This window comes from Lagopus muta, chromosome 7, assembly GCF_023343835.1.
Source record: "Lagopus muta isolate bLagMut1 chromosome 7, bLagMut1 primary, whole genome shotgun sequence".
Classification (NCBI taxonomy): domain Eukaryota; kingdom Metazoa; phylum Chordata; class Aves; order Galliformes; family Phasianidae; genus Lagopus; species Lagopus muta.
The window spans coordinates 13,457,996-13,485,571 of NC_064439.1; the positions used below are offsets into that span (position 1 = coordinate 13,457,996).

General features: G+C 36.9%; 1 protein-coding gene across 16 annotated transcripts in view; it reads left to right on the forward strand.

Annotated features, from left to right (window-relative positions):
* Window positions 1-27,576, forward strand: part of PARD3 (par-3 family cell polarity regulator) — a 426,281-nt gene that overhangs the window by 253,015 nt on the left and 145,690 nt on the right. For 10 of the 16 annotated variants that reach the window (XM_048952157.1, XM_048952158.1, XM_048952142.1 and 7 more), the window contains 6 exons: window positions 7,158-7,308; window positions 14,240-14,429; window positions 19,327-19,478; window positions 20,118-20,150; window positions 20,563-20,607; window positions 26,506-26,733. In XM_048952157.1, the coding sequence (XP_048808114.1) occupies window positions 7,158-7,308; window positions 14,240-14,429; window positions 19,327-19,478; window positions 20,118-20,150; window positions 20,563-20,607; window positions 26,506-26,733 (799 nt within the window). The remainder of the gene's footprint in view (window positions 1-7,157; window positions 7,309-14,239; window positions 14,430-19,326; window positions 19,479-20,117; window positions 20,151-20,562; window positions 20,608-26,505; window positions 26,734-27,576) is intronic. The other 6 variants (XM_048952144.1, XM_048952151.1, XM_048952147.1 and 3 more) reach the window with 4 other exon arrangements.

Genomic DNA, 27,576 nt, shown 5'->3' on the forward strand with positions numbered 1-27,576 from the left:
AAATATTGATAAAAGCATGGAGTGAGTGGTAGTTATGAATGAACTCCAAGCTAAGGCTGTGGATTAGAATTTTTCTTGTATGCATTGCATCTACTTAGAGTACAGTAATATAGTTTCCTCTGTAAACTGCCCTGTTATAAAAGTTGCAAAGCTTTATTTATTATTTATTAATATCTCAGCCACTCCAGAACAAATCACACAGTGAGTATGTGATGGATGTTGCTAGATTAGTATAACAAAAACATTTTTCTAACATTTAGCATGGGATTTGGATACAGCCTAGCCCACTGGGATTAGCATATTAGCATTCTGGGTTGACACTTAAACTTTCCTGTATAAGCAGAGATACTATAAGTTAAGTTTCCAAAGTTGTGTGGACAGTGGCAAAAAAAAAAAAAAAAAGAAAGGAAGAATAACAATAGTGTTGACTTGATAATCACATATGGCCAATATGTAACAGGTCAGTTTTCATAGGATGTAGCCACGCAGCTTTTTGGGTCTTTAACTCATTGTTGATATATTTTTTTTTAATTACTGAGGAGCCTAAGATTTAAGGAGAAACACTTGAGCTCCTCGCAGTGTGTTCAGTTAATTAGTGATATTATGACAATTAGCCTGTATGGGCAAACAGCTGCTGGCTGTATCACCATAATGCGTGTGCAGCGCTTAGGCGTGACTGTCAGCCAGATGAGTGCAGCTGCTGGCAGTATGTGCTGATTCAAGAAAATAAAGGTAATTGTTACTTTCGGAATCCTGCTCTCTTCAGTCCTTCAACCTGGACAGCTTAGAGGCGCAGAATGCTTAGAGGCACTCTGTTCATGTCACACACAGTCAGCACTTGTGTACCATTAAGAGAGAGTACATCACCATTTTCCTCAAAATGGGAGATTTCAAGGGTTTTTCTTGTCTGTCTCACCTTTTTGACAGAAATAATGTCATGCCAAACCTGCCTGAAAAAAAGATTTGCAAACGATTTGCAGATCTCCAAATTTTTTTCCGCATGTCTGTTCATCTTTGCTCCGGTTGCTGAGTTGAAAAAAGAGTGTACCTTGAAGTGGAGAAAGTCATCAATCCAGACCATATAAGGACCTTACCACCTAATCAACTGCTTAAGTAAATTGGCAGATTAGTGCGAGAGACTGTTCAAGTGAGTGGTTTCACTACAAAAAGAAAAACAAAAGAAACAAACAAACATCTATTCTTTCCAGTATAAAATATTCAGCATCATTTTTTCCTTTAATGCATTACTTACTTACTTTGAAATTCATATGCTTTTTTTGTTTATTTGTTTTTCCTCACTGGATTAGTTTGTAAAGTCATTCTGGACTTCAATTAACTATCAAAAAATCTCTAATATCTTCTTCAAACACCAGTTTCACTGTTTAGCCCCTTATCCAGGTCACTGATAAAGCTGCTCATCAGTTTAAGCTGTTCCCAGACTGTAACCCGGGGGGAATCTACAGCTGACTCTTCTCCATCCTGAAGACTGCTTTGTGTTTCCAATCCTTTAGCCAGATTTTGATTCAGCAAATGAAAACCTAGTCCAGTTCTATGAAAAATTACCTTCTTTAAAGCCTTTGATATGAAGCTATGGGAAAAGCTTTTGGAAAATGCTAATGTATTATGTCTGTTTTATTGCCTGAGAGAACTTGGGGAGCTTACTGGCATCTTTGTGCAACTCTAGCATGTCAGTGAGGCAGGATTTCCTCTGACAGACTAGCATTGCCGCCTCACAAACTTGTGTCACCCATTCTCAATGATTTTATCTCAATCTCTTTATTGTAGATTCCACCATTTAATCTTGAACACCAGGCTCCTGGGTCAGTAGTTCCCAAGATCGCTTCCAGGTGTATGGGCAACCACCAGTCCTCTGGCACCACAGCCATTCTTAATAGAATGTTGTACATTTTGGCTAGCAGTTATGCAGTTTCACATACGTGTCCCTTCAGGGCTTCTGTGAGAATGCCATTCAACCTGGGTGACTTTCTCACCTACCCATTTGATCTAATGTTTCCTAGGTGTTTTCTTCTGGTTGACCTTGGTTCTTTGTCTTATTTGCTAAAAAGGCTGAGGTCAGGTATAGAAATCTCCCTGGTATATTTGACAATAATGACAGACACAGAAATCACTGAGCTTCCCTACTATGGGTTTATCCCTCAGAACCTCTTTTGCTCATTTGCTGTTGAGTAGTGCCAGTGATCCCCTGGGTACATGCCTGATGTCCCTGGAGAACATTTTATCTTCAGTCTGAGTATCCTATGAAGGGTGCTGCTTAAAATCATTAACCTCTCTCTTAATTTCTTGGGCTGTTTTGGTGGGGTTTTAAAAATTGTGGCACATTATACTTGAGTTTCTAATACAGTGTTTGTTAACAGTCTGTTTAGAGTCTCCTAGTAGTCTTTTCGGTGTGTGAATTGCAGAGTATAATTATTAAAAAAATAGTGAGTGAAATATAAATATGTTTACTTATTTCATCGTGTCACTGTGTCTTCCATTCTGTTGAACCTGTGCTCATTTACTATGAATTATTTTTGTCTCCCTTAACCATTTGCTATCCCTGTCAGTTTATAAACTCCATGTTGACCCAGGTTCCTCCTCAGTAACTTACCATCTAAATACATTCTGCAAAGCTGTACTTTTAGCTTGATCAGAACAAGAATGCAACACTTCTTAGAAACATTATACTAATTAAATTGAGATTTAATGATTCCTGTTTGTGCATATACGTCAAAACTGACCTCTTACTGGCTATTACCTACATTTTCCCATCTTGCAAAGTTTCTCCATAATGTGGGAACTCAACCATAGCTAATATTGGTTAGTAGTAGTGTAAAATTATCTGTTGAAAAAGAAAATTGAAGCATTTTGGATATCGTATTAGCCACAGTACGCAGATAAGAAAGGAGAAAGAAAGGCTGAAGAATGATTCTGTGTGACAGAAAGAGCTTCAGAATCCTGGATGCAGCATAAATTTTAACAAATTTGTATACCGGCTTCTTAAAACCCATAATGCTTTCATGCCTGTATTTGGATAACTTACTCTCCAAATGAAAGAGTATAATTATTGTTTCTTTTCTTTTTTTTTAAAAAAAAAAAAAAAAAAAAAAAAAAAAAAGTTTGTTTATGCTTTGAATATTTTGGCAATGTTCTTGCGTGTAAACTTTTTTTTTTATATTTATGTGCATAACTTCAGATAGGATGGATGGTGGTGTTTAACTAAAAAGGACTGCATTAGTAGTCCTTTTATCATCTAGATAAGCAGCAGCTGGGCTAGTTAGTACAGATAGTGCTTTAGCTAACAGCTGGTTCTTATCTGAATGACAAAAGGCCAGGGTGAAGACCTTTTCTATTCAAAAAAAAAAAAAAAAAGAAGAAAAAGAATGTTATTTCTAGTTTTATTTTAAGAGAATGGAGAGAAAAGGAATACAGGCAATCTGCAGCATGTAAGGTTTTCTTGTATTCTGACTAATGTGATCGTTTATTACAGATAAATGCTAGGACACAGAGGAAAAACTGTAGCCTCGAGTTGAGGAGGCTACGGGGGATCTTTTTAGTGTCTGTGAATCCGTGATGGGGGGAGTAAAGTCCCATTTAAGTTCTTCTGTGTAGTACCCAGTGCCAGGATAAAAGACTAAGAGTATAAACTGAAAACTCTTTAAACATATCTTCTATTGCAATAGCAGTCAAAAACTGGCAGATGTTGCTCAGAGAGGTGGTGAAGTCTTGGAGGTATTCAGAAACCAGCTGAAAAAGTCCCAGGGCAACCTGCTCTTAGTGAGTGTAGCTTATAGCAAGAGGCTGGACTAGATGGTTTCCAGAGGATCTATCCAACCTCAACTACTGCTTGACTCTCAAGTCTTATACCAAGCAGTACTGCTGCTAGGGTGGCTACTGATAAAACATATTAGGGGTGAGTTGCTGCCTGGCTTATTTCCTAGCTGAGCCTTTAATGAAGGTCAGGCATTTATACGTCTTTGTTTGTATTATCAATTTGTTATCACTTCAATTAAATTATACTGACTAACACTAGTATCAGCTAAGAAAAAAAGCTGGGATGTTTAATTCAAGGCCTTTATTAGAATTGCATTAGGAGGAGCAGTTCTTTATTTCAGCTGTAATCTTACTTTGGATTGTTGATCTTTTTGTCTTGCCCACAGCACGGTTTCCAAATTAAATGTGTTTTTTCTTACATAGACTTTCTACTGGCAATGCAAGGAAAAGATTTTTTTGGTGCATGTCACTTGTGTAATTCCTGTCTGATTTTTGTTTTTTTTATGACAGCCACTGGATCTTCTGTAAAATATTTTTGTAGTTGGCTGTCTATAGCTTTGTTTGAACACGTCTTTTTATGATGCTGCTTAGAAATGGGAAAAGTTTTCTTCCTGAAAATGGTAAAATACATGATTTACTTCGCATAACACCGCCATTTGATCACAGTGCTCGTCTACTGGTTGTACTTATCCTGTACTTACTCTGTCAAGTTTATATTTCTACATATTTCTCTGATTCTGAGATCTTTTCTTGGGAGTATCTTTCTGAAAATCTCTTTAGACCTTCCTACAAATGAGTCTGAAATTTGATGGATTGTCACATGAAAAACAACATGTGGCTCATGAAACACTGGACGCTTGTTACGTCAATATAGCACGGGCAGAATAAATCCCAAAGCACTTTATATTTTCATACCTTATTTTAAGGCAGTAAAATAAAGGTTAGTTTATCATTTAATGTATTTATTATGCAAATTTAAGCTCTCAAGCAGTAAAAGCTCTGTATTTTTCCCCCAATCTGTCAAAATTTAGTGTTCCTACTCTTTTTGAATTTGCCTTAGATTTCTTTACTACAAATATTGTTTAATTCACTTTTCAGTAAAGCTGTCAGTTGTAATCTGCAATTTAAAAAAACTAATAAAACAAATCCTCATTTCACAATTTAAACCTTATTGAGTCTAATTCACTTGCACTGCAAGTTTATTATTCTCCTGCAGCTTGACGTGCCTCCAATTGTAATTGTGTTGACCCTCCGATGCAGTAAATCTCCCCAGTGCTTATCAAACGAAGGAAGATAAGTCTACAATTTGGAACTTCATTAAATCTCTCATTTATATTAAACAGATGATGGCTTTGAACAGAAATAATAATTTTTACAGACTCTGCGACCTCCGATTGTGGTCTTGGCAACTCAAGAATGCAGCATTTTGGGAAACTCCAGCCCCTCAGTGTACGTGGCCACATGCCAGCAGCCAAATGTCAAAAATTGTTCGTCCAGCGGGCTGACTTCAAAGCCACTGCCTCAAAGGCTGTTGTTGAGTGCTTTTCAGCCCTGCAAGCAGATTTTTAGAAATCTTTCATGGCATACTTTTCTTAGTCTTCTGGGAAATGTGGGTAGGGTGATTAATAATAGGCAGCTGTTTGAAAGAAAAAAAAAAAAAAGAAAAAGCAGCATAACAAACATGTTTCTTGTTATTAGAATTCAGGAAACAATGAACTACTCCTCTTATGCTCATTTAGAGACCAGTCCAGTGAAATAAGCACTCCCAGCAGCTTTGAAGAGTTTGCTGTGTGCTCAGTATCTTCCAGTCCCTGTACACATAAAATGTATCTGTGGGATTTGTGTAGGCATGTTGTTCTTAGAATTTAACTTTGCACATCAACAGTAAAAGGCACGTTGGTGAAAACAGGTAATGATTGGTCGTGTAAGTTCGTACCGTGCAAAACATATCTGTTTTTTGATTTGTTACTTTTTAATAGAACTATATGTAGTTCGTGGCATTTAGTTGGTTTAATGCTCTCAGTGAAGCTTTTATATAAATCAGCAGAAGGGTGCTAGAGCTCAGGTGAGCTGAGAGCTCTCCAGGCAGGAGGCTGGATGATAAGGGGTCAGGCAATGGAGTGAGTGGCCTCCCATCCCCTCAGCTGGCTTCTGATCACTGACAATCAAGCTGGGCATGTCAGCTGACTGTTGTTTGCTTGCCTTGCTCTGAGGAGCTGTGTTGGCAGTGCCTTGAGCTAATGGACTGTCTAAATCTAGCTAGATGATAGCAGATTGTTTTCTTTCTTGCTGCACGTGGGTTCTGCTTCCCACTGAGTATCTGTGACTCTCTGGGGAAAGCATAATTTTTCCTCTTTTGCTGAAAAATCTGAGAGGTACGTACAGAAAAAAAAAGGATGATCAGATGATCAGGTTCTCCAGTCTAAGGTTGAACTGAGAAGTCGCATGGAGAAGACTTGTGATGGAAGGCCCTGGGATGGGGAAAAGGCCATCCAAGCAACTTTATCCTCTGTGCATGTGGCCAAGCAGCCTATCTCCATCCCTCCCTGCACCACCTTCTTCCTTGGCCTTTGCGCAGCCCAGGGGGTCTGCCTTCTGCCTGGGGTGCTGGTGAGCCTAGACCCAGCTGCTCTGGTGGAAACCAGCCAGAGACTTTGCCCTGGTGACTTTGCTAGTGCCACTTTGCTAGTGGCTCTAGCAGCGTGCTGCAGCAGTGCCAAGGATTGGACTGAAAGAAGAACATAAGATCCCTGTACTCTGCAGACAAGAATGACAGGGTACTCATCATGAATACAAAAAAATAAATATTGAAAGTTAATGTGAAACTTGATTTTTCTTTCATTCTATTGTTTTTCTCCTAATTATAAAAGGTGTGAGTGTGTATTGGATGCTAATATCTGTGGTGCAATTTCATGGGGGTTTCTGTGATGATTACATTTGAAAGCAAATTGCACCACTTCAAATAGTGCTGGCAGCGCAATTCCAAGTGGAGTTTCTCCTCTGCACTCTGGCAGAAGTCTTGCTCTGACAAGCTGTCGATATGGGAAAGATGACCCAGCTGTCTACCATTAATACTGAAAAAAAAGCCCTAACTGTCTGTTTAAGAAATTCTGCAACAAAGAGACACCAAAATGCAGTGTGGGTTTTTTTTTCGCCAATTTTCTGCTGAAGGATTTGAAATTTGACAGGGCGCCATAGGAGGTGCAGTGTAAAGTGGCCTACAAAGTTGGTCATTAAGCAGAGCTGTCATTGCAAATTATATTTGTCCACAGAGAGAAGTTCTAGCTCATTTGGTGCCCAGACAGGTCTAGGCCTTAGGCAAGTTGTTATAGTTCCCCCATGCTGCTAAATACACTTTCAGCACTAATTTTCCTCTCTCTGTGCAGCTGGAGTCACCTGGGAGCCCGTCTGGTCCAGAGCTGCCCATAGAGACACTGCTGGACGACAGGGAGCGGAGGATTTCCCATTCCCTGTACAGTGGGATTGAGGGGCTCAGTGAGTCGCCTACGAGGAATGCTGCACTGAGCAGGATCATGGGTGAGTCAGATGAGCTCTGCTAAATGTGCTTTGTTTTCATCCTTTCTGCAATCCACGGAAAGGTGATTAGTGTGCTATTTATGTGGGAGCCAGGGAATATGAAATTTGCCATGACCAACCTAAAACGTGCCTTAAAATTGTTCTACACAAGTCTTTTGGATACACATTGTGAGGAGAAAAAAGCCAATAAATCATAGAATCATAGAATGGTTTGAGTTGGAAGGGCCCTTAGAGATCACCTAGTTCCAACCTTCTTGCAATTGGCAGGGACACCTCCCTCTAGACCATGCTGCTCAAAGCCCATCCAGCCTGGTCTTGATCACCTCTAAGGAGGGGGCATCCACAACCTCATTAGGCAACCTGTTCCAGTGTCTCACCACCTTCACAGTGAAGAATTTCTTCCTAATATCTAGTCTAAATCTACCATCTTCCAGTTTACAGCCATTAACCCTCATCCTATCACTACATGCTTTTATAAAAAGTTCCTCTCCAGCTTTCCTATAGGCCTTTTCAGCTACTGCAAGGCCACTATGAGGTTCCCACAGAAAGTTTATAAATGGATTTATAAAGTGAATTTCTTATCCCATGGCAGGTCATAGAACAAATCATAGGAGAGTCTACCATGGTTTTCATTGTCTGATTTGGGGGAAGAAATTGGTTGGCGTAGTCTCTATGTTGGGTCTTCATTATGACGAAAAGTCAGTGACTTTCTATAACAAATTTATAATTCCAGCATTTGTTCTTCTCTGTTTTAGTCAAATGGAAGCATAAAAATAGACAAGGAAATCTTGTCCCCATTTATGCTTATTAGGGTATTTCATTTCTTTGTTGGTTTGATTTTTATTGCTGCACAAGGCACTAGTTTTAAAACCTCTTAACTAATTTAAAGCTAATTTGCTATTTAAGATATTTCATCAGTTAGACCTTTTGTCTAACTTGGTGCAGTTGGGCAACTGTAATTAAAAATAAATCATGTTCTATTTTATCGCCTTACATCTTGTGGAACTTTGAAGGGAGAATCCTGGAAGCATGAAACCTTTTCAGTCAAAGTCCCAGGCTATTAAAGAAGACATTTTTTTCAAAAAATGCAGATCTGTTGAAAAAATTAAGGAGCAGCAGTCTTTAGCACTACTTTCCCTAAAACAAACCTAGCTCTTGTGGTGTCAAGGCTTTAGATAAAATGTTTGCAAAGCACTGTCTTCTGCTTTTCCCATCACTATTTCAGAGGATTTGCAACTCCAACTCCTGTAAGCATTAAGGCATTATTGCTTAAACACCTTGTCCAGTGATGGGAGAAGAAGCCCCAAGAGAGTCTGTGTACACATACTTCAGGCAGTGCACTGTTCTGCCACATCAAAGAAACTCATGACTTGCCACACAAAATCGAAGTAGCGGTTCATCAGTCTGGTATCACTCCTTTAGTGGTAGCCAATAACATATGTTCCTAAAAAAGACCATAAATCTTTCCAAAAGCTCTTAAAATCTAGTGCTTTTGCACTTCTACTATGTTTAAATAGGGAAAAAAAAAAATCTATCCTGCATTGTGTCTTAATTCAATAACCTGAAATCTTTTGATTTCCTCTGAATCATTCCTTTTTTGTTGTTTTCAGAGAATAGGATCTATGTACAAATCTATGTAGGTTGTGACTTAAATCCATTGATACTTTAGTTGGTAGCACTTGGAAGGTCAAGTTGTGCCTGAATCTTACAGTAAAAATGGTCTGCTGTGGTGTAACTGAAAACTGGTTTTGCCAGGACTAGTTCACTCCCCTCTGCAATCATGGCTTCTTCACAGAACTGTCACGTTTAAACTCAGCTTTCAGAAAGCAGTCAGTTTTTTATTATGCTAATCTTTCTGTATGAATCAGTACCACTACATTAAAAGCACATTGTTGACAGTCTTTTACTGCACTCCTATTTTCTTGTAGTGCTGTGTAACAGAGCAATATTATAACCAGTTGGCAGAGACCTATACAAAGTTTGTTTCAGAGTAGCTAAAGTTTTAAGGCTCAAGCATTATCCACTGAACATCCTGAATTCGTGTTTATAGTGAGAAAAATCTCAGCGCTCCTCTTATTTTCCTAGGAAGTTATATGCAGTGTTACATCACAGAATCTTTCCTCCTCTCTTGAAAATTGGCCTAAAAGCAAGGATTAGTTCTAGAAACAGTCTAAATTCACGGGTCTGCCCTCCCCATTCTGTTTCTGACAATGAAAAACAACTAAAAAAGTGCTTTTTGAATCACTTTTTGTAGTGCTGATTCCCTTGAGTCCTCTCCCAGTACTGAGGAACCATCTGAATCACTTGGTGCATTTTTACATAGCCCTCAATGGATTGAGCTATACAAACTTTAATACTCCTGATACCTAGTGGCAAGGAAGTCCCAGTTTGATTTCATGTGTGAGGTAGTGCCACTTAATGCTTCTTTTACTACTTGATAAAATCAGTGGTTTTAAAGTTTTTTTCCTTCCCAATTCAGACCATTCAAAAGAAATAGTTCAAAGATCTGTAGAATTCCTGCTCTTTGCAGTCATTCCTCAAGGTTTGAACAAGACTTTTAAATGAGTTTTGCTTCTTTCAAATATCCGTCATGTACTTTTCAGAGAACACATTTACAACAGTTTCCTTTACTCCTTCAATCCATAATGGGCAGCAAAACCCCTGATTAGAACCTTGCTATGAGAGTGGGAATAAAATATCTATTTTAGAATGTGATTTAAATTATGTCAACTTCTGTTTGCTCGCTGGAGAAAGACAACATCTCATAATTTTTTGGTATGATTCTTACAAGAAGCTACCTCTCCAGAAGATTATTGCTACTAATTTATAGATGCTCTTACACTTTTCTGCTTGATATTTAACTGAATTTTTTTGATGAAGAGACAAAGTGCTTGTGTATCCAAGGAACACATTCTATATATGTACGGAAGCATTTCCTGTATTCTGGAAATTATACAATGAAGGTATTATCTCCCAAGAGTTAGATAGCTTTACTAAACCCTTAGGTTTATTTATTTGTTTTAATATGTTCAGGTTGCAAGATGATAGTACATTCAAAACAGTAACTGTGTTGTGCTAGTCTGCTTGTCTCTGTGATTAAAATTAAAGTCTTTTCTTCTGATACACCGTCCTTGTATATTATCCATTATGCTCCTGTGTTTTGTAACATGTGAATACATAGCTGCTCTCTAATAAATTATTCTTACTCAGGAAACAACTTAGTACAAAGAGCTCTTTTATGTCTTTCATCCAATTTCTGATACTTTTTCATGAGCACAGTGGGTTTTGTTGCCAGTTGTGACTAAACAGAAGTTATTTTTTAGGGGGTACACAGAACAATAAAAACTTGCACTGAATCTACTTTTCATCCTGAATGATCTCAGAGAAGTTTGTAAAAATTGCAGTTACTACACAACAGGCCATACTTTGTTTTCTGCATAAATAATTGCTATCTTCAGGATAGAAATCAGGAAGAAGCACTAAAATAAATAAATTAGGTAGAAGTACAGAGTATTTGTGTTAGTGAAGTGAAAATAACCCTTTACAAGCATAATAGAGTTCCCCAGCTGGGAATCTGAACTGAAGGTGGTTGTCTACTCCAATAGTCTTGACAGTTCTGAGCACTCTCTTGAGATCCAATGCCTAGGTATTGTGGAGACATATAGTCCTTAGAAGTTCTCACAGTTCTATTCCCAATCCCACCTTTATTTAACTGGGAATATTAAATGATGAAGCCATCTGCAGGAAGTTTTGCAGTAGCTCACTATACATAGCTGGGAATGAGTGACCAGTTAGTGAAAAATAAATGAGGGAAGATCTGGAAATGTTCTAATTTCTCATTGGACAATTCTTTGTAACCTTCCTCTAGTAAGTCTTATCTCTATTATCCGTATCACCATCACTATTTTCTTTTTATTGTTTCAATCGTTATTGTTTTGTCTTCTGTAGCTGTAGAAATTAATAATCAGCTTGAAGTTCCCAACATATTTTTCATTTTCTTCTAAAGTGCTTTAAGTGCATTAAGAATGACAGAATTTATATATTTTTAGTTGTACTTGTGGAAGAAGCTTGAAGCATAGCGTTGATCTGAATCCCACAGATTATAATCCCACAGTTTTCAAGGTCAAAATGCTCTCACTCGTAAAGTAATATTTGGTTTTAAATTTATTTTAAGGATACTCTACAGGTTTCTGAAGCCTTCCTTTTAAGGAAAGGCAATAGTAAAAACAAAAATCAGGGCAGATGAGTTGGTCCTCCCAGTGCAGTATAATCAAAGCCAAATTATTCTAACAAATCAAGTAAACTTGATGAATTTTTAAGATTTAAAAGGACCTTTTGGAAGCTGGTTGGTTTCAATGTGAGCATGTTGATCATTTTATAGGCTATACATGCTGTTGTTTTGCTTTGGTGGTTTGTTTGTTTGTTTAAATTACTTTATGTTTGTGGCTTAATTCACATCCAAATTATGGTCAGCTAGGAAGCATTGCTGTTTGACGTGATTTTCCCTGTTAAGTTCCATAGACCTGGAGACCAGTCATTCAGTATAGGAGTTTAGCAACTTCTTTTTCTGAGCAAGTGTTTGGGAACCGTTCTTACCCCATACTTTGATAGGGTCCTTATGCTACACTTGTTTAGATTGGTTACTGGTGCGAGAAATTTGAGCCTTGTTGGCCTGTGGTGTGACACACCTGAAAGGAAGAATTTCCCTTCCTTATTACACTGTACAGAGTAGTACATACTATTACAGATTACCTCACTGAAGATGAACTAATATATGCAAAACTGGACTTGATGTTCATTCAGGTTCTAAATTTAATAGCACTTTTCTAGCCCGAGAGAAAATTACTGTCTTGGAAAGGTTTGTAGGCAGCTTGAGTAAAGTCTCAGTTTTGCAGATCAGTCAAATATACTGATGATTACTAGGTTTGAAGTTTCTTTGAAGTTCCTTTGTAATGTTTCTCACAACGCTCATGGAGTTGCTTTCTCCAGGGGTATTTTATATCCACTTCAGCTAAGCTCTCTACAAAGAATGTATTGAGCCTTTTGCTGAGGTATGTTGAACCATCTGCTGGGGGTGAAGCCTTTCACCTGCTTTTAGCTTCATCTGCAGTGAAAAGCATAGGCATGTCAGATGGGCTTTCTGCCTAATTCCAAAGCAACTAATAAAATGTCACTCTTCACCCTTGTCAGATATAAAGAAGGGTAGTGAAAAGTTAAAAATGTTACTGAATTACTGTAGCCTCTCAAATGGGAAGTTCAATCTGCAGGATGCCATAAGGTTATACCTTTTCTCAATCAGTTCTTTGGAGACGTTATTAACTACAGAGTTAACAATCTTGCAGACCTGATGTTTGGAAAGAAGTACCTCTCCAGGATAAACATGAACCTGTCCGTCAAAGAAGCTATTGCTGGGCATAGAATCAGCTGTTATGCAAACTGAACACATTCACCTCAGGTTGACGTGATGAGATGTTTGATACACAGGGCCTTTTCCTTCTAGGCACTTTCACCACTTTCACCTTTTTCAAAGATCTCTTTTGAATCCCATTTTTCTCTCTTTGGAAAACCATTCAAAATGTATTCTCTAGTGTAGTGATGATTTTAGCCAGCCATGTAGTAATTAGCTACTTACTCAATATGTTGGTTACTGATTTTGTTTAGTTCAGTTTAGTTTTTTCCCCCTCCATAATTGCATGCAAAAGCAGTAACAGTAACTCAAATATTTCCCGGAAAAAAACAAAGCAGGAAGGAGGAAGAGGGAGGAGCAAACAGACTGGGAGGACATCTCCCACTAATTCTATGCAGTCTTACAACTTTTCTATATCTGTAATAAAAATAAGGTATGATTATTACCTGTGAGTTATTACTGCAGTGAATCACAGAGTTAGAATAATCGACAGTTTGTTGTCAGATCACTGGCTGATTAAACTATTGCTTTTCTTTTTATGAAATGTGATGTTTTTACTAATTGTTTTAGCAAGCGATACATACCTGGTAGTAAAATTAACGTGCTGTCGTGATCATTCATTGGAAATAATGTTATGTGTAGTGTGAGCATTGGGATCAGACACTTTAGATGACAGAGATTTTTAAGTCAAGCATCAATATCCATCAGCAAAGAATATTTTGAAAGAGTTTCCTTCACATAAAAAAGTTATGTGTACCTAGTGCGAAGGAATAATAATTTGCAGTAATCTCAGATAACTCTATAATTCTAATTTGCAAATCATTGTTTTCCTTACATCAACATTTAACTGTTTCTGAATACTGAAATAATCTAATTCTTTCATGTTTAGAGCTTAAATAGTGATCGTTCTAGATTTTCTGTCATCTTCCAAATTACAATTATAGTAATCCCTATTCTCCCAACTTTGCATGTCATGCATATATCCTGAAAAACTGATTTATTCAGTTTAAACCATAATTACGGTACTAACCATTGCAATGAAAGCGTTACACTTTTTGATAGTCTTTATAGCAGTCTAGTCTGTTTTGATGTTGGATTTCTATAGGTTCAATTGCTTGTACTTTGTATTCATCAGCTTGAAAACTGTACTTCAGTCTTATGCATCAAAACACACTGAAATACTGGGAAATATAATGGTGCATATATTGATCACTATAAAAGCAACTGTGGTAGTGGTTTTATAATATTTATGGGCACATTACTTTCATTTCCTCAGAAATGTTTGATGCAAGGGAAGATTACTGACTTCTTGCAATAGACTGCAGGTACAAGCTGTGTATATTACTTTTTAGACCTCGTGCATAGGACGATCTATGGAAAGTGAGACATAGCTAATTTTATTACCTGTGGTGTTGCTCTTATCAGTAGGATTTCTATTTTATCAGTTGTGTTTATATATTATTCAAGGTGCTCTCTGCTATTATTCACTTCTCATTTCTATTTTTTTTCCCTTTCATTGTTCAGGTAAATATCAGCTTTCTCCAACAGTGAACATGCCCCAAGATGACACTGTCATTATTGAGGATGACAGGCTGTCTGTACTCCCTCCGCACCTCTCTGACCAGTCTTCATCCAGTTCCCATGATGATGTTGGGTTTGGCACTGTTGATACTGGTGGATGGGCTAAAGCTGCAATTAATGAGTCGACAGACTGGTAAGGCATGGCTTAGTGGAAGGAAAAAAGCAGATGACTGCAGTTGTCTTTTTATTTAGTTTACTTTTTTGGTTACTACTAGTATGATTTTTTTTTTCCCCTTCACATTTAGATTTCCATCACATTTCACTGTTTTCATATTTACAATTACCCCTGTTTCAGGAAGAAAGTCTATATACATAGATTGTTAGACTTCTTAATTCACATCGGAGTTTTGTGCTGTCTCTAGGCACGTTTTTGAACTAGCACTAATTTAGCTAGCTACGCTAAATTTATGAGAGATGAAAAGAACAGTAACTATTGGAAAATTTAATTTATAATTCTCACTGTAAGTATTTCTAGGTCTATAAAAGAAAGATTTAATTTTCATATTCCAATACATAAATAGGAGTCTTGTAATACTTCTGTGTACTTTCTTGACTTTCCCAATAACATACAGTAATTTTAAAATCTGCTTAGAGGTCAAGGCAGCTCTTTATTTTGCCTGTTAGTGTTTATGGTTGCGCAACAAGAACTAGTTGAGTTTTCTTTAATATGCACAAGGGATACCTTTTGTATCATGGCAATATTTGTGTCGTGCAAAGGCACTGTACTATAATAATTTCACATTTTTAATGTGAACGTGTTTTATCTGTAATAGAAGTAATTTCTTTGCATCTTAAGTTGACTCTCTAATTACACTTACACAATTTAACAAAAGACTTTTAATGAGAAGTGCATTGAATTCCATTATTGACTTGCTTATGTTCCCAGCAAAGATATACTGTTTATTGCTAAGTACAATTAATACAGATCTTAGATTTAATTTGCAAGTCCTGTAATTATCTATAGTAATAGCAAAATAAAAGCCCACCTCTGTTCATTGCCACTGCTTAAAGCTAGGTAATTACCACAAATGGAATGAAGTATACAAATTTTCCTATTTCTTTTGTCTCTCATGCCTGTTAAGGATGTGTCAGCAACATCTTCATAAAACAGCGATAGCACCTGCCAGCTGATATGTGCCTGTCAGCTTCTTCTTTCGTTTATGTTAGTTCATTTCATCTTTTGTCCAGGAATCGAGCTCTGTATTTTTAAACACAGTTTTAATGATTATATAAAAAGCTACTTTTTTGCATCCTCATTTGCCTTTTTCAACAATTTTGCAACTCTTCTCTTGGACAAGATATACCTGCAGTTTGGGCCCTTGAAAAGGCCATCTGTCTTTCGTAAAAACCTTTATAGCTGCAAATCCAAGATGTTTAAGTAGAATAGTACTCAAGACTGCACATAGGGGCTTATTGATTTTTTTTTTTATGTGAATATGAGCGAAAAAATACAGCATATAATAAGAGTCTGTTTGAAACCTGCACACGCTTTTACTACATTTGTTTCTGCAGTGTATTTTGCTATTCATAGACTTCTTTAAAAATGAGAGTCACAGTAAAGAAAATAGGGATTAATAGTGCTGAATTGATCAGGCTTAAAACCTTTAAAGAATCTTGATAAGAAATTCTAAAGGTCTTCGGATACAATTGCAGTTAAAAGCGTAGATGACTATTGCACCTTGCTATAGAAAATATTTTGTTCGTATGCAAGTAAATAGTAGTGGGAGTGGATTGTTCATTAATTTCCTGCTGCTAATGGGTGAAGGGAAGACATGTAAAATGAAGGTGCATTGTATAATTTTGCTGGAAGGCACAAAGGGTAAAACTAAGAATATGGATGAAGGGTTATCCAAACAAGAATGGCAGCTGTTCTGAATCACGGAAGAAAATGTAAGCTTTTCCAGCCTGACAATATCTCCCTAATCCTTGATGAAAATGTTATGAAAACAAAGGGGCAATAAGACAGGATTAATAAGTGGAATTTTAATAACATCGAGGGTCAGAAGACGGTTACATTCTTTTAAGGATCAGCTGTCATTCCAGAAACCTTATTTGTTAAGAATGCTAGAATATAGTAAATTGTATTTGGCATCGCTTAATGACTTGCATTAAATTCACCTTCTGTCTTCAGTTAATGTAGTTGAAAAATATTAAAATGAGGCACTTTTAGTGGTAACAGTTACTCCTCCATGCTCACTGGCTTTTCCAATGACTTCTTTTCAGTATGGCTTTTGAATACTTTTGGGCAACATATGTGCATTTAAACTCCTGTGATCTGCGTGTTCTGTAATTATTAAAACACGCCTGTGGGTCATTCATCAACCCGAATGTGAAAACTGATGACTTTTGACTCTGATATTTATACTCTAAAATCGTATGAGATTTTATGATGTCAGAGAGTAACCAATTTTTTTTTTTTTGTGCTAAGTAGCACCCCTAATATTCAGAATACTTTGCAAACATAAAGTAATAATCCTCATAATAAATCTGTGTGGAAGATAGTTGTGATAAGCATAGATAAGTGCAGACAAGGGCAGCAGAAGGAAATACCTTAAACATAGTGGCAGTAGAAACGTTTCGATCTGGTCTCCAGAATTTGCAACTGCTGATTCTGTGTCAGACCATGCCATTCTCTATGTGACCCACGGTGCCCATTCCATGTTTTATTTAACTTTGGAGTTTTTGCATGTTCTCAGGGCTTCAAATGAATATATATATTCAGACTGTTTTTATATGAAAATGATATTTAACTTTATTAGAAGCTTTATGTATGCTGATCAAAGCAGGCTCATATGAAACAAAGGAGCGTGCAGCCAAAGCAAATACTGTTAGAAATTCACCCCTTTTGAAGGAAGGGCCTCATGATACATTTTGTTCAGCAAGATGGAGCTGGTCATCTTAAACTAATGTGAGCTGCACTAGCAGATGCTGCTAGAGAAAATTTTCACTTAGTAAAACCACATTTTTCTAGCCTTTGGAGACAGTGCTGACTAGTAGGGAGCCATAAACTCCTGTGTGGCCTTGGGAAAGTCATTTATGATCTGATTATGAAAGGTGTTGAGTCACTCAGAAAACGTTTTCAGACTTCAGGGGTTTCATATTCAGCTACAAGTTGCACTACTGTAAAGGCTAGAAGTATATGTTGGTCTCATCTGTTTTATCTTTCTATCATGTGGAGATAATTTCTTCCCTATTTTCTGAGACTGAATATGAGGACTAAATAGTTATTTTTTGGTTCAGGCTCTGATTCATCAGAGCTTTTAAGCATATGCTTCAAAACGTTGCTAAATTGTGCAGACATCCCTGAAATAGTTGCTGCAATTAAATGTAAAACATTATGAGCCAGAGCCAGAAACATTAAAGTCAAAAGGCACTTGACATTGACTTTATTCATATAAGCTCTGATCCTGCTCTCACTTAAGTATTTCATGCTTGTCTCATGCACATATCTTATTATTTGTGAATGTACCATTGCTAGACTGAATTTCTTCTACTGTCTAGTAATGTGGATGGTGATTTTCACCTTTTATAGTACTTTAGGCCTCTGAGCACATATCCTTACCTCTTCTTCATTATATGTAACACCTAATACCCAGGTGTTCCAAAAAGCTTCTGTACATTATAGTACGTGGCATACATCAACATGTTCACATTACACTATGTAAAAGTATAAGTCATTTTCTGCAGAAACTTGTTCTTTACCTGCTTCTCACTAGGTATGAATTGTGTCTTATAACTAGCCCTTAAAATAGAAAATAATTCTTTTGAAACATATTGAACAGTGATGTGTATATATATATGTATATATATGTATAATACTTTGTACAACATGTACAGTGTTCAGAAGTTTCAGTGACTTTTTTTTCTCTTGAAATGTTCCACCATTCAGAGGAAGGAATTCTGAGAGATCTTCTTCCTGCTGGATAGATAATGGTGGCACGCAGTATTTGCTGGGTTTTTTTTCCCAGTATTTTATACCTCAGATTTATTTTTCTGCTAGCTGAAGTAGAAATCTAGCTTCTTTGGACTTGCCTTCAGGCTCTCCTTTTCTGGGAGTGAGAAGACCCATTTGTGAATTTCCTTTCAATTGGTCTATTAGCAGTAAATGATCTTGCAGTAGTCCTTGAATTCTTTCTTTTTGTTTTTCTTTTCTTCTCTTTCAACATGTGGTATGGCTGTTGTGACACTTGGCAAGCTTAGGGTTTAACTTCCACGCCAAACTAATTTTGTTCATTGTTTCTGATTCTACCAACATGAGAACAATATTATTAAATCTATCTTCAAAAAGCTTCCTGTGAGGCATGATGAAACTCTCATTGCTGTTGGCTAAAGACCTGAATTGTGCAGAAGGACTTGAATAATGATGGCAGGGGCGTTGGAATGGATCATTTTTAAAGTCAACCCAAGCCATTCTATGATTCGATGATTCTATCAAACAGACAAAAAGTCCAGCTTAGCGGTGTAACCACTGTGACAAATACTTGCTCTGTAATGGAGCATTGTATGTCAGATGTAATGTAATGTATGCTTGTATGTCAGAGCCAGGTTGAAATCACAAAATGCTATGAAGATTTTTAATGTTTGAAGGTTTTTAAATGAAGAACTTCGGTAATTCTCTGTGGGTTTCAAGCAGGGCAGATTTTATTTATGCTTTTCAAAAAAAATATTTCATGATTTAAAAAATCTTAACATTTGTTATTAAGAGAACATACTGATTTATCATTATGAAAAAGAAATTGTATTTTTTTCTCTATTAAATTATTCCCATATTGGGGTTGTATATTCTGATAGTATATGCATAGCTTATTTTTTACGAAAACTTGTAAGTGAAATTCTTGGTTCTCTTTAACTAGAACTGCTTGATGCAGTGAAACAAATTCATCATGTGTGTGACTACTTCAAGTGGTTTATCTGAAAATGTGTACTTTATTATTGGTAGAAGTCACATGCTAAATAAATGCTTTTCTCTGCAGAGTGAAAGGTTGCGTGATCTTGATAAATGTTCGCATGATTTTTTTCCCTTCCTACAGCACTCTTAGTCCAGATGTTGATCCAGTGCTTGCCTTCCAGCGAGAGGGTTTTGGACGCCAGAGCATGTCAGAAAAGCGTACAAAGCAGTTTTCAGATGCCAGTCAGTTGGAGTTTGTTAAAACACGAAAATCCAAAAGCATGGATCTAGGTAGTGAGTGATATTTTTTCAATTGTTTTACTTGAACCTGATTTTCATGTTGTAAGTATTCAGATTTTGTAATTCCAAACATGTCATTTATGTGCAGTAATACTGTGCATAACATGTACTAGTGTGAAGTAAAATATTCTTAACGTGAGTGGCCAACTGGCCTGTGCATTGTTCTTACCACTTGTAAATGTCCATATCTTTAAATATTGGAGTTCTCTGTATATATGTGTATACATAGATATAGAACACATTCATTAAAATGGAGATGAAAGTTTCACTCAACAATCTACATTGAATATCCCTATGTAAAATGTTCCATGCTGTGGTTCTGGATAGACAGGGTTAGTCTCAGTTCATTATTATAATGCAATTAGCCTTAAAGATCCCTAGTATTCTCTCTTTGTAGGTAGATTTTGATGCAGATATTAAGAGTGCAAGTGTTTTTTTGAAGAGATGTTTCAGAATTAGAAAGTAGAGCTAGTCCTACTTTTGGTGGAGACTCATGTTTTGTATTTATATCAGAAGCCCTAAAAGGTAGCAGCAACTAAGACAGGCAATCAACTGTAGTCATTTTAACTGACAAAACAACAGAGAAGAAGCAAATGCTAACAAGCCCATCTCTTTTTCTGCCATTGCATTTAGATTCTGAAGTGCGGAAGCTAGTAACCTTAAACAGTGAGTTCTGATTGTTTAAATGCAAAATTCCGTACTCAGAATAATGAAATATAATCAGGTTTTCTCCTTTACAATACTTGTGAATATCTTAACTGCAATCCCTAATTCACCAACTTCTTCAGAGGACAGTAAGTTTGGTGTTATTGACTTGTCTTGATTAGTTGCAATGTGCTAACATGTAAATAACATTGTACCTGCCTGTGATGTGAACATGACTGACATTGCATGAAGGTTACTAGTTTGCTGCCATTTCTATCCAGAATGTTTGCTTACTATTGCAGTTTATATGCATGAAGGATGACATTGCTAAGGCCCCCCTAACTTCAAAAGAATATACAAAAAAAGGAATGTTGGTTGCATGTGGGGCATGGTCACTAACTGGGCTAACCATTATACATTTACCTTTTAACAGTAGCTGACGAGACTAAGCTCAGTACAATGGATGACCAGAAAACAGGTAAGAATTGACAGTAAGGCTGTTGCTATAGAAACCTTGGTCAAAGCAGCTTACCACAATTACAGAACTGCCAGTCAAATTGCATGAAAACATGAATATTCCAGTACTTGCATGGCTGCTTTCTATTGTTGTGAATAATCATGTTGTAGAGAAAAAGAAAATTCTCTGTAGAGATAAGTATCTGGGGTAGCATATTCAGGCAGGTCATACATCTGACTGTAGGCAGACACCTGTGTCTACACTTTGAACTCATAAATATTCACAGTTATAATGATTTTTGTCCCTTCAATAAAATCTTGGAAAATCTAGCTTCAAACTCAGAGTGACGTTGCAAAGGAGTCGGGTGTTTGACTCTTACAGTGCTAACACAGTGCTTGAAAATAATTATTTTAATTCCAAAACTGCTATCTTTGCCTTAAGTGGTCATCAGATACATGTTGTGAGTTGAGTTGATGATTATTAGTGCAGGTTGATTTGCCTTTAGAACTGAAATACGAACAGCGAAACAGAACAAAAGAATATGTAAATAGAATCTTTTCCACATACGATTGATGGTAACATTTCACACAATGATAATGAGAAATAGCTTTCAAAGCATATTTTTATTAGTAATTAAAATAATGCACCAGCTGCAGTTATTAGCCTTTATGATTTATTAATACATGTTAGCTTTTGACCTTTGAAATGCTGTTTTAATTAGGCTAGATCCAGAGGACACCATAACATTACTTAGCTCTAATTAGGAACAATTCACCTTTTAAACCCGACAATATTATTTATTTTAGCATGATTTGGGGAACAGAGCATTTCATGCTGAATTTATGATTAATAATTCACAACTTATATCTGTTTAACCACACTTTACAACATGAGTAGGAATGCTGAGAAGTTGTAAGTAATCAGCTGATAACAGTATATTTTTTGTTAAAACAGCTAAAACTTCTAGCCCTTAAAATACTGTAGAGTACAGTCACAGACTTGCAGCTTTAGAAATTGAGAATTAGCACACAAAATTAAAATGCATGAATGTTTTGAAGGATTCAAATCATCAGAGTGTGAAAGCATGAACTGTGTTAATGGTCATAGTAAGAAACAGCCTGGGGACTCCTTCACCACTGAGCAATATTCACAGAAAGTTACACATCAAATTCAAATTTATTGTAAATTATTGTTGATTTTCTTATTGACCTACTTATTGAAATGGGATGTGATTACAACAAGGTAAATCCTATATGTTTTAACAAAATATGAGTCTTGGGTTTAAAAGTGCAGAGCGCTTTTGGTGGTATCAACAGAGTGCAGTTTTTCTGTATGTGCAACACCTGGATTAAATTCCAAAAAGAGACACGTCAGACAACTTGGGTGAATGAGCATGACTGTAACCATCTGGACTAAGCAGTTACATATTTTGTGAACAGCTCAGTGGCAGAAGGAAAAAAAAAAAAAAAAAAAGAAAAAAAACCACTTTCTACTACACTTTTATACTTCTATTTTATTTATCTTGTGTGCTTTTAACCAGGTTTTGTATATAAACACTGCATTTCTCCCATTACTGAAGATGGATGTGGTTTTTAAACAAACCACTTACTGTAGTTTGGCTTAAAAATTATCTGGTATAAGAAAAAAAAATACCTCAAATGTGTGGTGAACTATGACTTGATGAATCCTAGAAGCCAGAAACCTCAGCATATATTTACTTCAGAGAAAAATAAAAGCAGGCCCTGCTACAGTCAAAGTTGAGTTTAATAATATTGGCTGAAAAGGAAAGAAGAGTGTAGAACTCACCAGTGCTAGTTACTATAATAGATTTTTAATTATTTTTCTTTCTGTAGTTCACTTGAAGTGCCTAATCCTTTCAGTGTTTACAGTTCATTGTAAAGGTTAGAAGTATATTCAGTAGCAATTGAGCATGGCTCATTTATTGAGTCCCAGGCACACTGTAGTTCTAGCTGTTTTTCCATGTGCACTGCAAGGAAAGGCTGAAACACTATGAAAATCAAAGCAAAACTAAAAACCTCCACAGAATATTTACTTAAAGAGATTTTTAATTTATTTTAACATGGTGCTTTTAAAATAAACTTTTATTAAATGGAACCAAAGCTGAAGTACTTTTCATGGAGTTACTTGCTCTGTTCCTCCCCTGCCCCCTTCCAAGCCAAGATGGTCCTCCTTCATTGTAGGAATTGAACTAGAGATAGAAGAATTTATCAAATATTGTGGAGCAGATGTTAGTAAATAAAAAAACTGGCTCACTGCTGGTGAGCCAATTTTTAAGAAAAAATGTGGACGTTGTGCCTTTGCAAAACATATAGAGGGAAGTTGATGTAAGTCACTGGTACTATTTAATCCAAGAGTTGGTAAAAATAATGCTTTAGAGACAAACAAAAGCATCATTTTAAATCATTTAAAAGAAAGTTATTTTTATAGCACTAAAAAAAGCTATTATAGCTCTTAAAAATCATCACTGAAGGAATTCTCCTACATCCTTTAACACCATGGTTTTTGCCTTTGCAAATCATGCATGTGAATTTGTGGCACTGTATAAATACGTAGTGTAAGGCTGGAGAAAGGGAGGCATCATGAGATGTGAAACAGTTAGCATGAGGGAAAAACAACGGGCTTGGAACAGGTAGCATCACATAATGTTATGAGTGTGTGTGTGTGTGTGTGTGTTGGATGTCTCATTGGATCTACATGTGCCACGTGAGCGTGGATCCACACAACGCATGTCATGCATGAGCAAGGGGTGCTGCATGGCGCGGCAAGCAGGCGTGGTGCTGTGCCCAGAGAATGGTCTGGGGGACACCCAGTGCTGTGCATGCATGGTGGGCAGGGGCAGTGCTTGGCAGTGGAGCAAGCATGTTACTGAGATGGATATTGGTGTATGTTGCACAGAGTACAACTCTAAGAGTGCATGTGTAAGCAGTGTGTGGGGAGGTGAGGCAGTGCTACAGGAGGAGTGTTGCTGTGCTGCATCTACCTCAAAGGGGATTTGTTAATGAAATTGTCGGAAATGAAACTTCTGATAAACTTCAAATTTGAAAAAGATGATAAAAGAACCCCTTTCATCCCTCAGTCACATAACGATGCTTAGGGTAGATGTGTCTTCTTTTCCCTTTTTTTTTTCTTTTTTTTTTTTCCCTTTTCTGTTTTAAATTCTGTTGTCAAAATAGAACTCGTTCTGAGCAGATAACATTTCTGATGATTACCACCAGTGCTGTAAAGTCTGGAAGAAAATGCTGACATTTTTGTACTTAGAAAACAGGGTTTTGATGTGACTCATAAATTTTAAACAAAATGCATCTTAAAGAAAGTTTCTCATGAGATTATGAGTAAACAACTCACTTTCTGGCTACTGAATTCTAGTAATGAATTCTGAACTCACTCAATTTACAGGGAGACTTAGCTATATATTTTGATAATAGTAGACTTGCTATGAAGAGGCCATAGGAGATAGAGGTATTGAAACGCGTATAGTTTTATGATTGCAGTGCTTAAATTGCTTGTGAAAGGACATTTTCCTCTTTCAAATTCTGCAACTTGTTCACATTTGTGTTCATGACCACACAAGTTCAATAAATATTCCTATCATTTCTGTAATCCATTATTAGTTATACAGTACTCAGTGAACATTAGGTCATATCCCATCTAGGTTTTCCTCTGGGAAAGCACAACTTGCATAAATATTGTTCTCACAAACATCTGTATTGGATAGCAGGAAATGGAATTTTTGTAATGTCCTTTATGAACATAAATGGGCACATAAATGCTTGCTTTATAATTACTATTTACAAAAAGCGCCACTCAGTAATTAGGAAAAGATATATGAGCATTTCATTTAGAAGGTAGCAAAGCAGACTAAGGAAGTTTAGAGTAAGTTGCCATGTAAGAGGATAGCCTTTCCCTTTGTATACGAAACTGATGAAACTGAATATGTCAAACAGCTGGTCTATATAGCATTGTTCCCTTTCTGCTTCTTTTTCCTTTTAAGCTGTTACAATCATTTTTCTCTCTTGTCTCATAGACTGTTGTTGTTTTTTTAACAAGACACAGTCTCAAAAAATAAAATAAAAAACAACAATATCTCATTCGTTGTCGACTGCAGACATTAGTGGAAGAACAGCAGTTTGTGACACAAGCTAGAAAGTGGGCAATTTTATAAGGCATTGTCTAAGCTGAAGTTCTTTTACTTGGCACAGAGAGTGTTCCATAAAAACACTTGCACTAGACTTCAGGCCACATTCAAAAGCTGGGGGATCGTGCACTGCAGTTTGTTTGCACAGCTGGGAAGCCATCAGCCCTCCCTTGTCCCAGCTGGCTGCTCGGCTCTTGTTCACCCCGGCAGCTGTACTGTGCCCAGCCATCCTCATGACCCTCAGTCCTCCAACCAGTAGAGGGTGCAGGAAGAGGGGGGCCTCTTCTAGGAGGTGTAAGTTGATTGAGATAAAATTTCTAATTTGTTGAGACACATTTATTTCTGGCTGAGGGTACAAGCGGCAGGACCCTGAGTCCCCCAGGTCCCCCAGGGGACCAGAGTGCAGGAATTCTGTAGACCTGGGAAAGAGGATTTTTGTTTTGTTTCTATTTACAAGTTCTTCTTAATGGTAGGGCAGCTGAGGGGGAATTTTTTGACAGCTGCTCTTTGAATATATTTGATCAAATGGATTTCATTTCAACCGAGTTGCTCAGCATTTTAATAGCTGAGTGGAAAAATGGAAGCATTTACTGAAGCATTTATTGCCTTGCTGTGTCTCATACAAAGACAGCAATAAACATGGGGAAGAGTTGCTGTGCTGCTGTTGTGCATCCCTTCTGTATGTCCAGCATCCCTCTTCCCGCTTTCATCCCACCTCATCTTTTTCTCCAGGCACAAGTCCTATGCAAAAGCTAGCCAAGAGTATTCTGCACCTTTAAACAAAATCATTCTAAGTGCAATGAATGTATATATGTATTTTTTCTCTGATAGATCTGTCCCAGTTTTAACTACGAGATCCATTTGTGCAACTGTCAGCTGATTTTTACTAAAACTGTGTGTCTAAAAACAGAGGCTAGAAATGTAGTCCACAAAGGTGAGAAGGCAAGTTTGGATGAAGAAAGGATTTTTGAGGAATACTGTTCAGGGATTTCTTGGCACGCCTCTGAACATGCAGCTGTGATAAGGGCTGCCCTCAGCCCTAGCTATAGAGCTGTGCAGACATCAACCTGCAAACAGCCAGCAATGTTTCTTGTCCAGCGGGGTAACTGATACTGTGGTACGATTGGACTAACTGGGGCTTTGTCATAGATTTTTATAAACAAATTCTCAAAATCCCACCAAGTCAGCTGATATTTCTCAGAAATATTTTGTTATGAAATTGTTAGCATTTTCATGCAAGTCTTTAAAAATCAGTTTAAACCAAACATATTCCTCGAAGCCAGAAGTCAGAGTACTTTACCAGAATGTCACTCTAAGCACAACAGAATTCATGACCAGAATAAGCTCTCTGTTTATCAGTTGCTATTACAAATGTAATTTTCTGCTCTAAACAAAAACTAATTAATCATTTTGTTTGATGCAGTAAGATTTGTATCTCTGTTGTTTTCATGAGCTGTGTTTAAAGCTCCGTGCTTACTTTTATCATTCAGATTGTTAAAATAATAGTGATGGATGTTGGTATCTTTTCATTGATTTGAAAAGCTAGACCTTGCTAACACTGTCGGTTTCGTTGACTGTAACTTGACATACTCGTTCACTTCTGAGACCAACAAATCTGCTGAGAATTCCCTGCAGATTATTGAGAGATGATGTGAATAATGTTAAGTGTGTCCCCAAAGACTTTTACGATGGATATGCATAATCAAGCATGCAGTTCTCTACGCTAATTCTAATTACTTTTTTTTCTTCTCTAAATCGCTAAGGTTCCCCAACCAGAGATGTAGGGCCTTCATTAGGTCTGAAGAAATCCAGCTCATTAGAAAGTCTGCAGACAGCCGTTGCTGAGGTGACTCTCAATGGTGATATTCCCTTCCACCGCCCCCGCCCACGAATTATCCGAGGACGAGGCTGCAATGAAAGCTTCAGAGCTGCCATAGACAAATCGTATGATAAACCTGTAGCAGATGATGATGATGAAGGCATGGAAACTTGTAAGTAAGCTATTGTTGTACGTCATGAATGTTAACAGTATCAGTCAATTCTTCTAGAAGGTAATTAAAAGAGATAGAAGATAATTTTAGGATTTTAAAAGAATAGAGCTAATATCTCTTCCTGGATTTTTTTCAGGCTTTTGCCCTTCATATGCATTAAACAGATTGCAACACTCTGCAGCTTCCTTCCTTCCTAAAATAAGGAAATAAGATTATTAGGAGTGTGTTTACTTAAATTACTTACTACGAAAATTTTCTGTAAGGCAGCTAATTAATTTACTGATGTAAATTAGAAAAAATTTTACGCAGAAACTAAAAAAACCCACTGAATTAATGTTACAAAAATATGTGCATCTAACTTTGAAAGGGTACATTTGTAGTGTCTGGGGAAAAAAAAGAAATCACTGTCCTTTAATTAGAATGAGTAAGGCTGGCAGATCTAATAAAATATAAAGTTAATGATCAGCTATTACCCACCCTAATGGGCATTCATTTACATTTTCAGTTCTTTAACCCGACGTATGACCCAACATGTGGAGAATGTCATTAACATAAAAGAATCACTTTAAAGCTAACCTTATCACTATTGAACTATGTAAGAATGGGTGGGAAAATGACAACTTATATTGAATAAAAATAGTGTGAATGGTAAATTGCCTCAATCAGGAGTTGTATTAAAATTATGGAATTTTTAACCTTCATGTTGTATTAGTTTCAACTTGTCACACACACCTGCAGAATTTTTTTTAATCAACCTGGAGCTAGTTAAAAGTTTATGAATGAAGACGACGCTTGGAAAGCTGAGGTGGTAAAATATTTAGCCTGAATACTTGCAGAATAAAC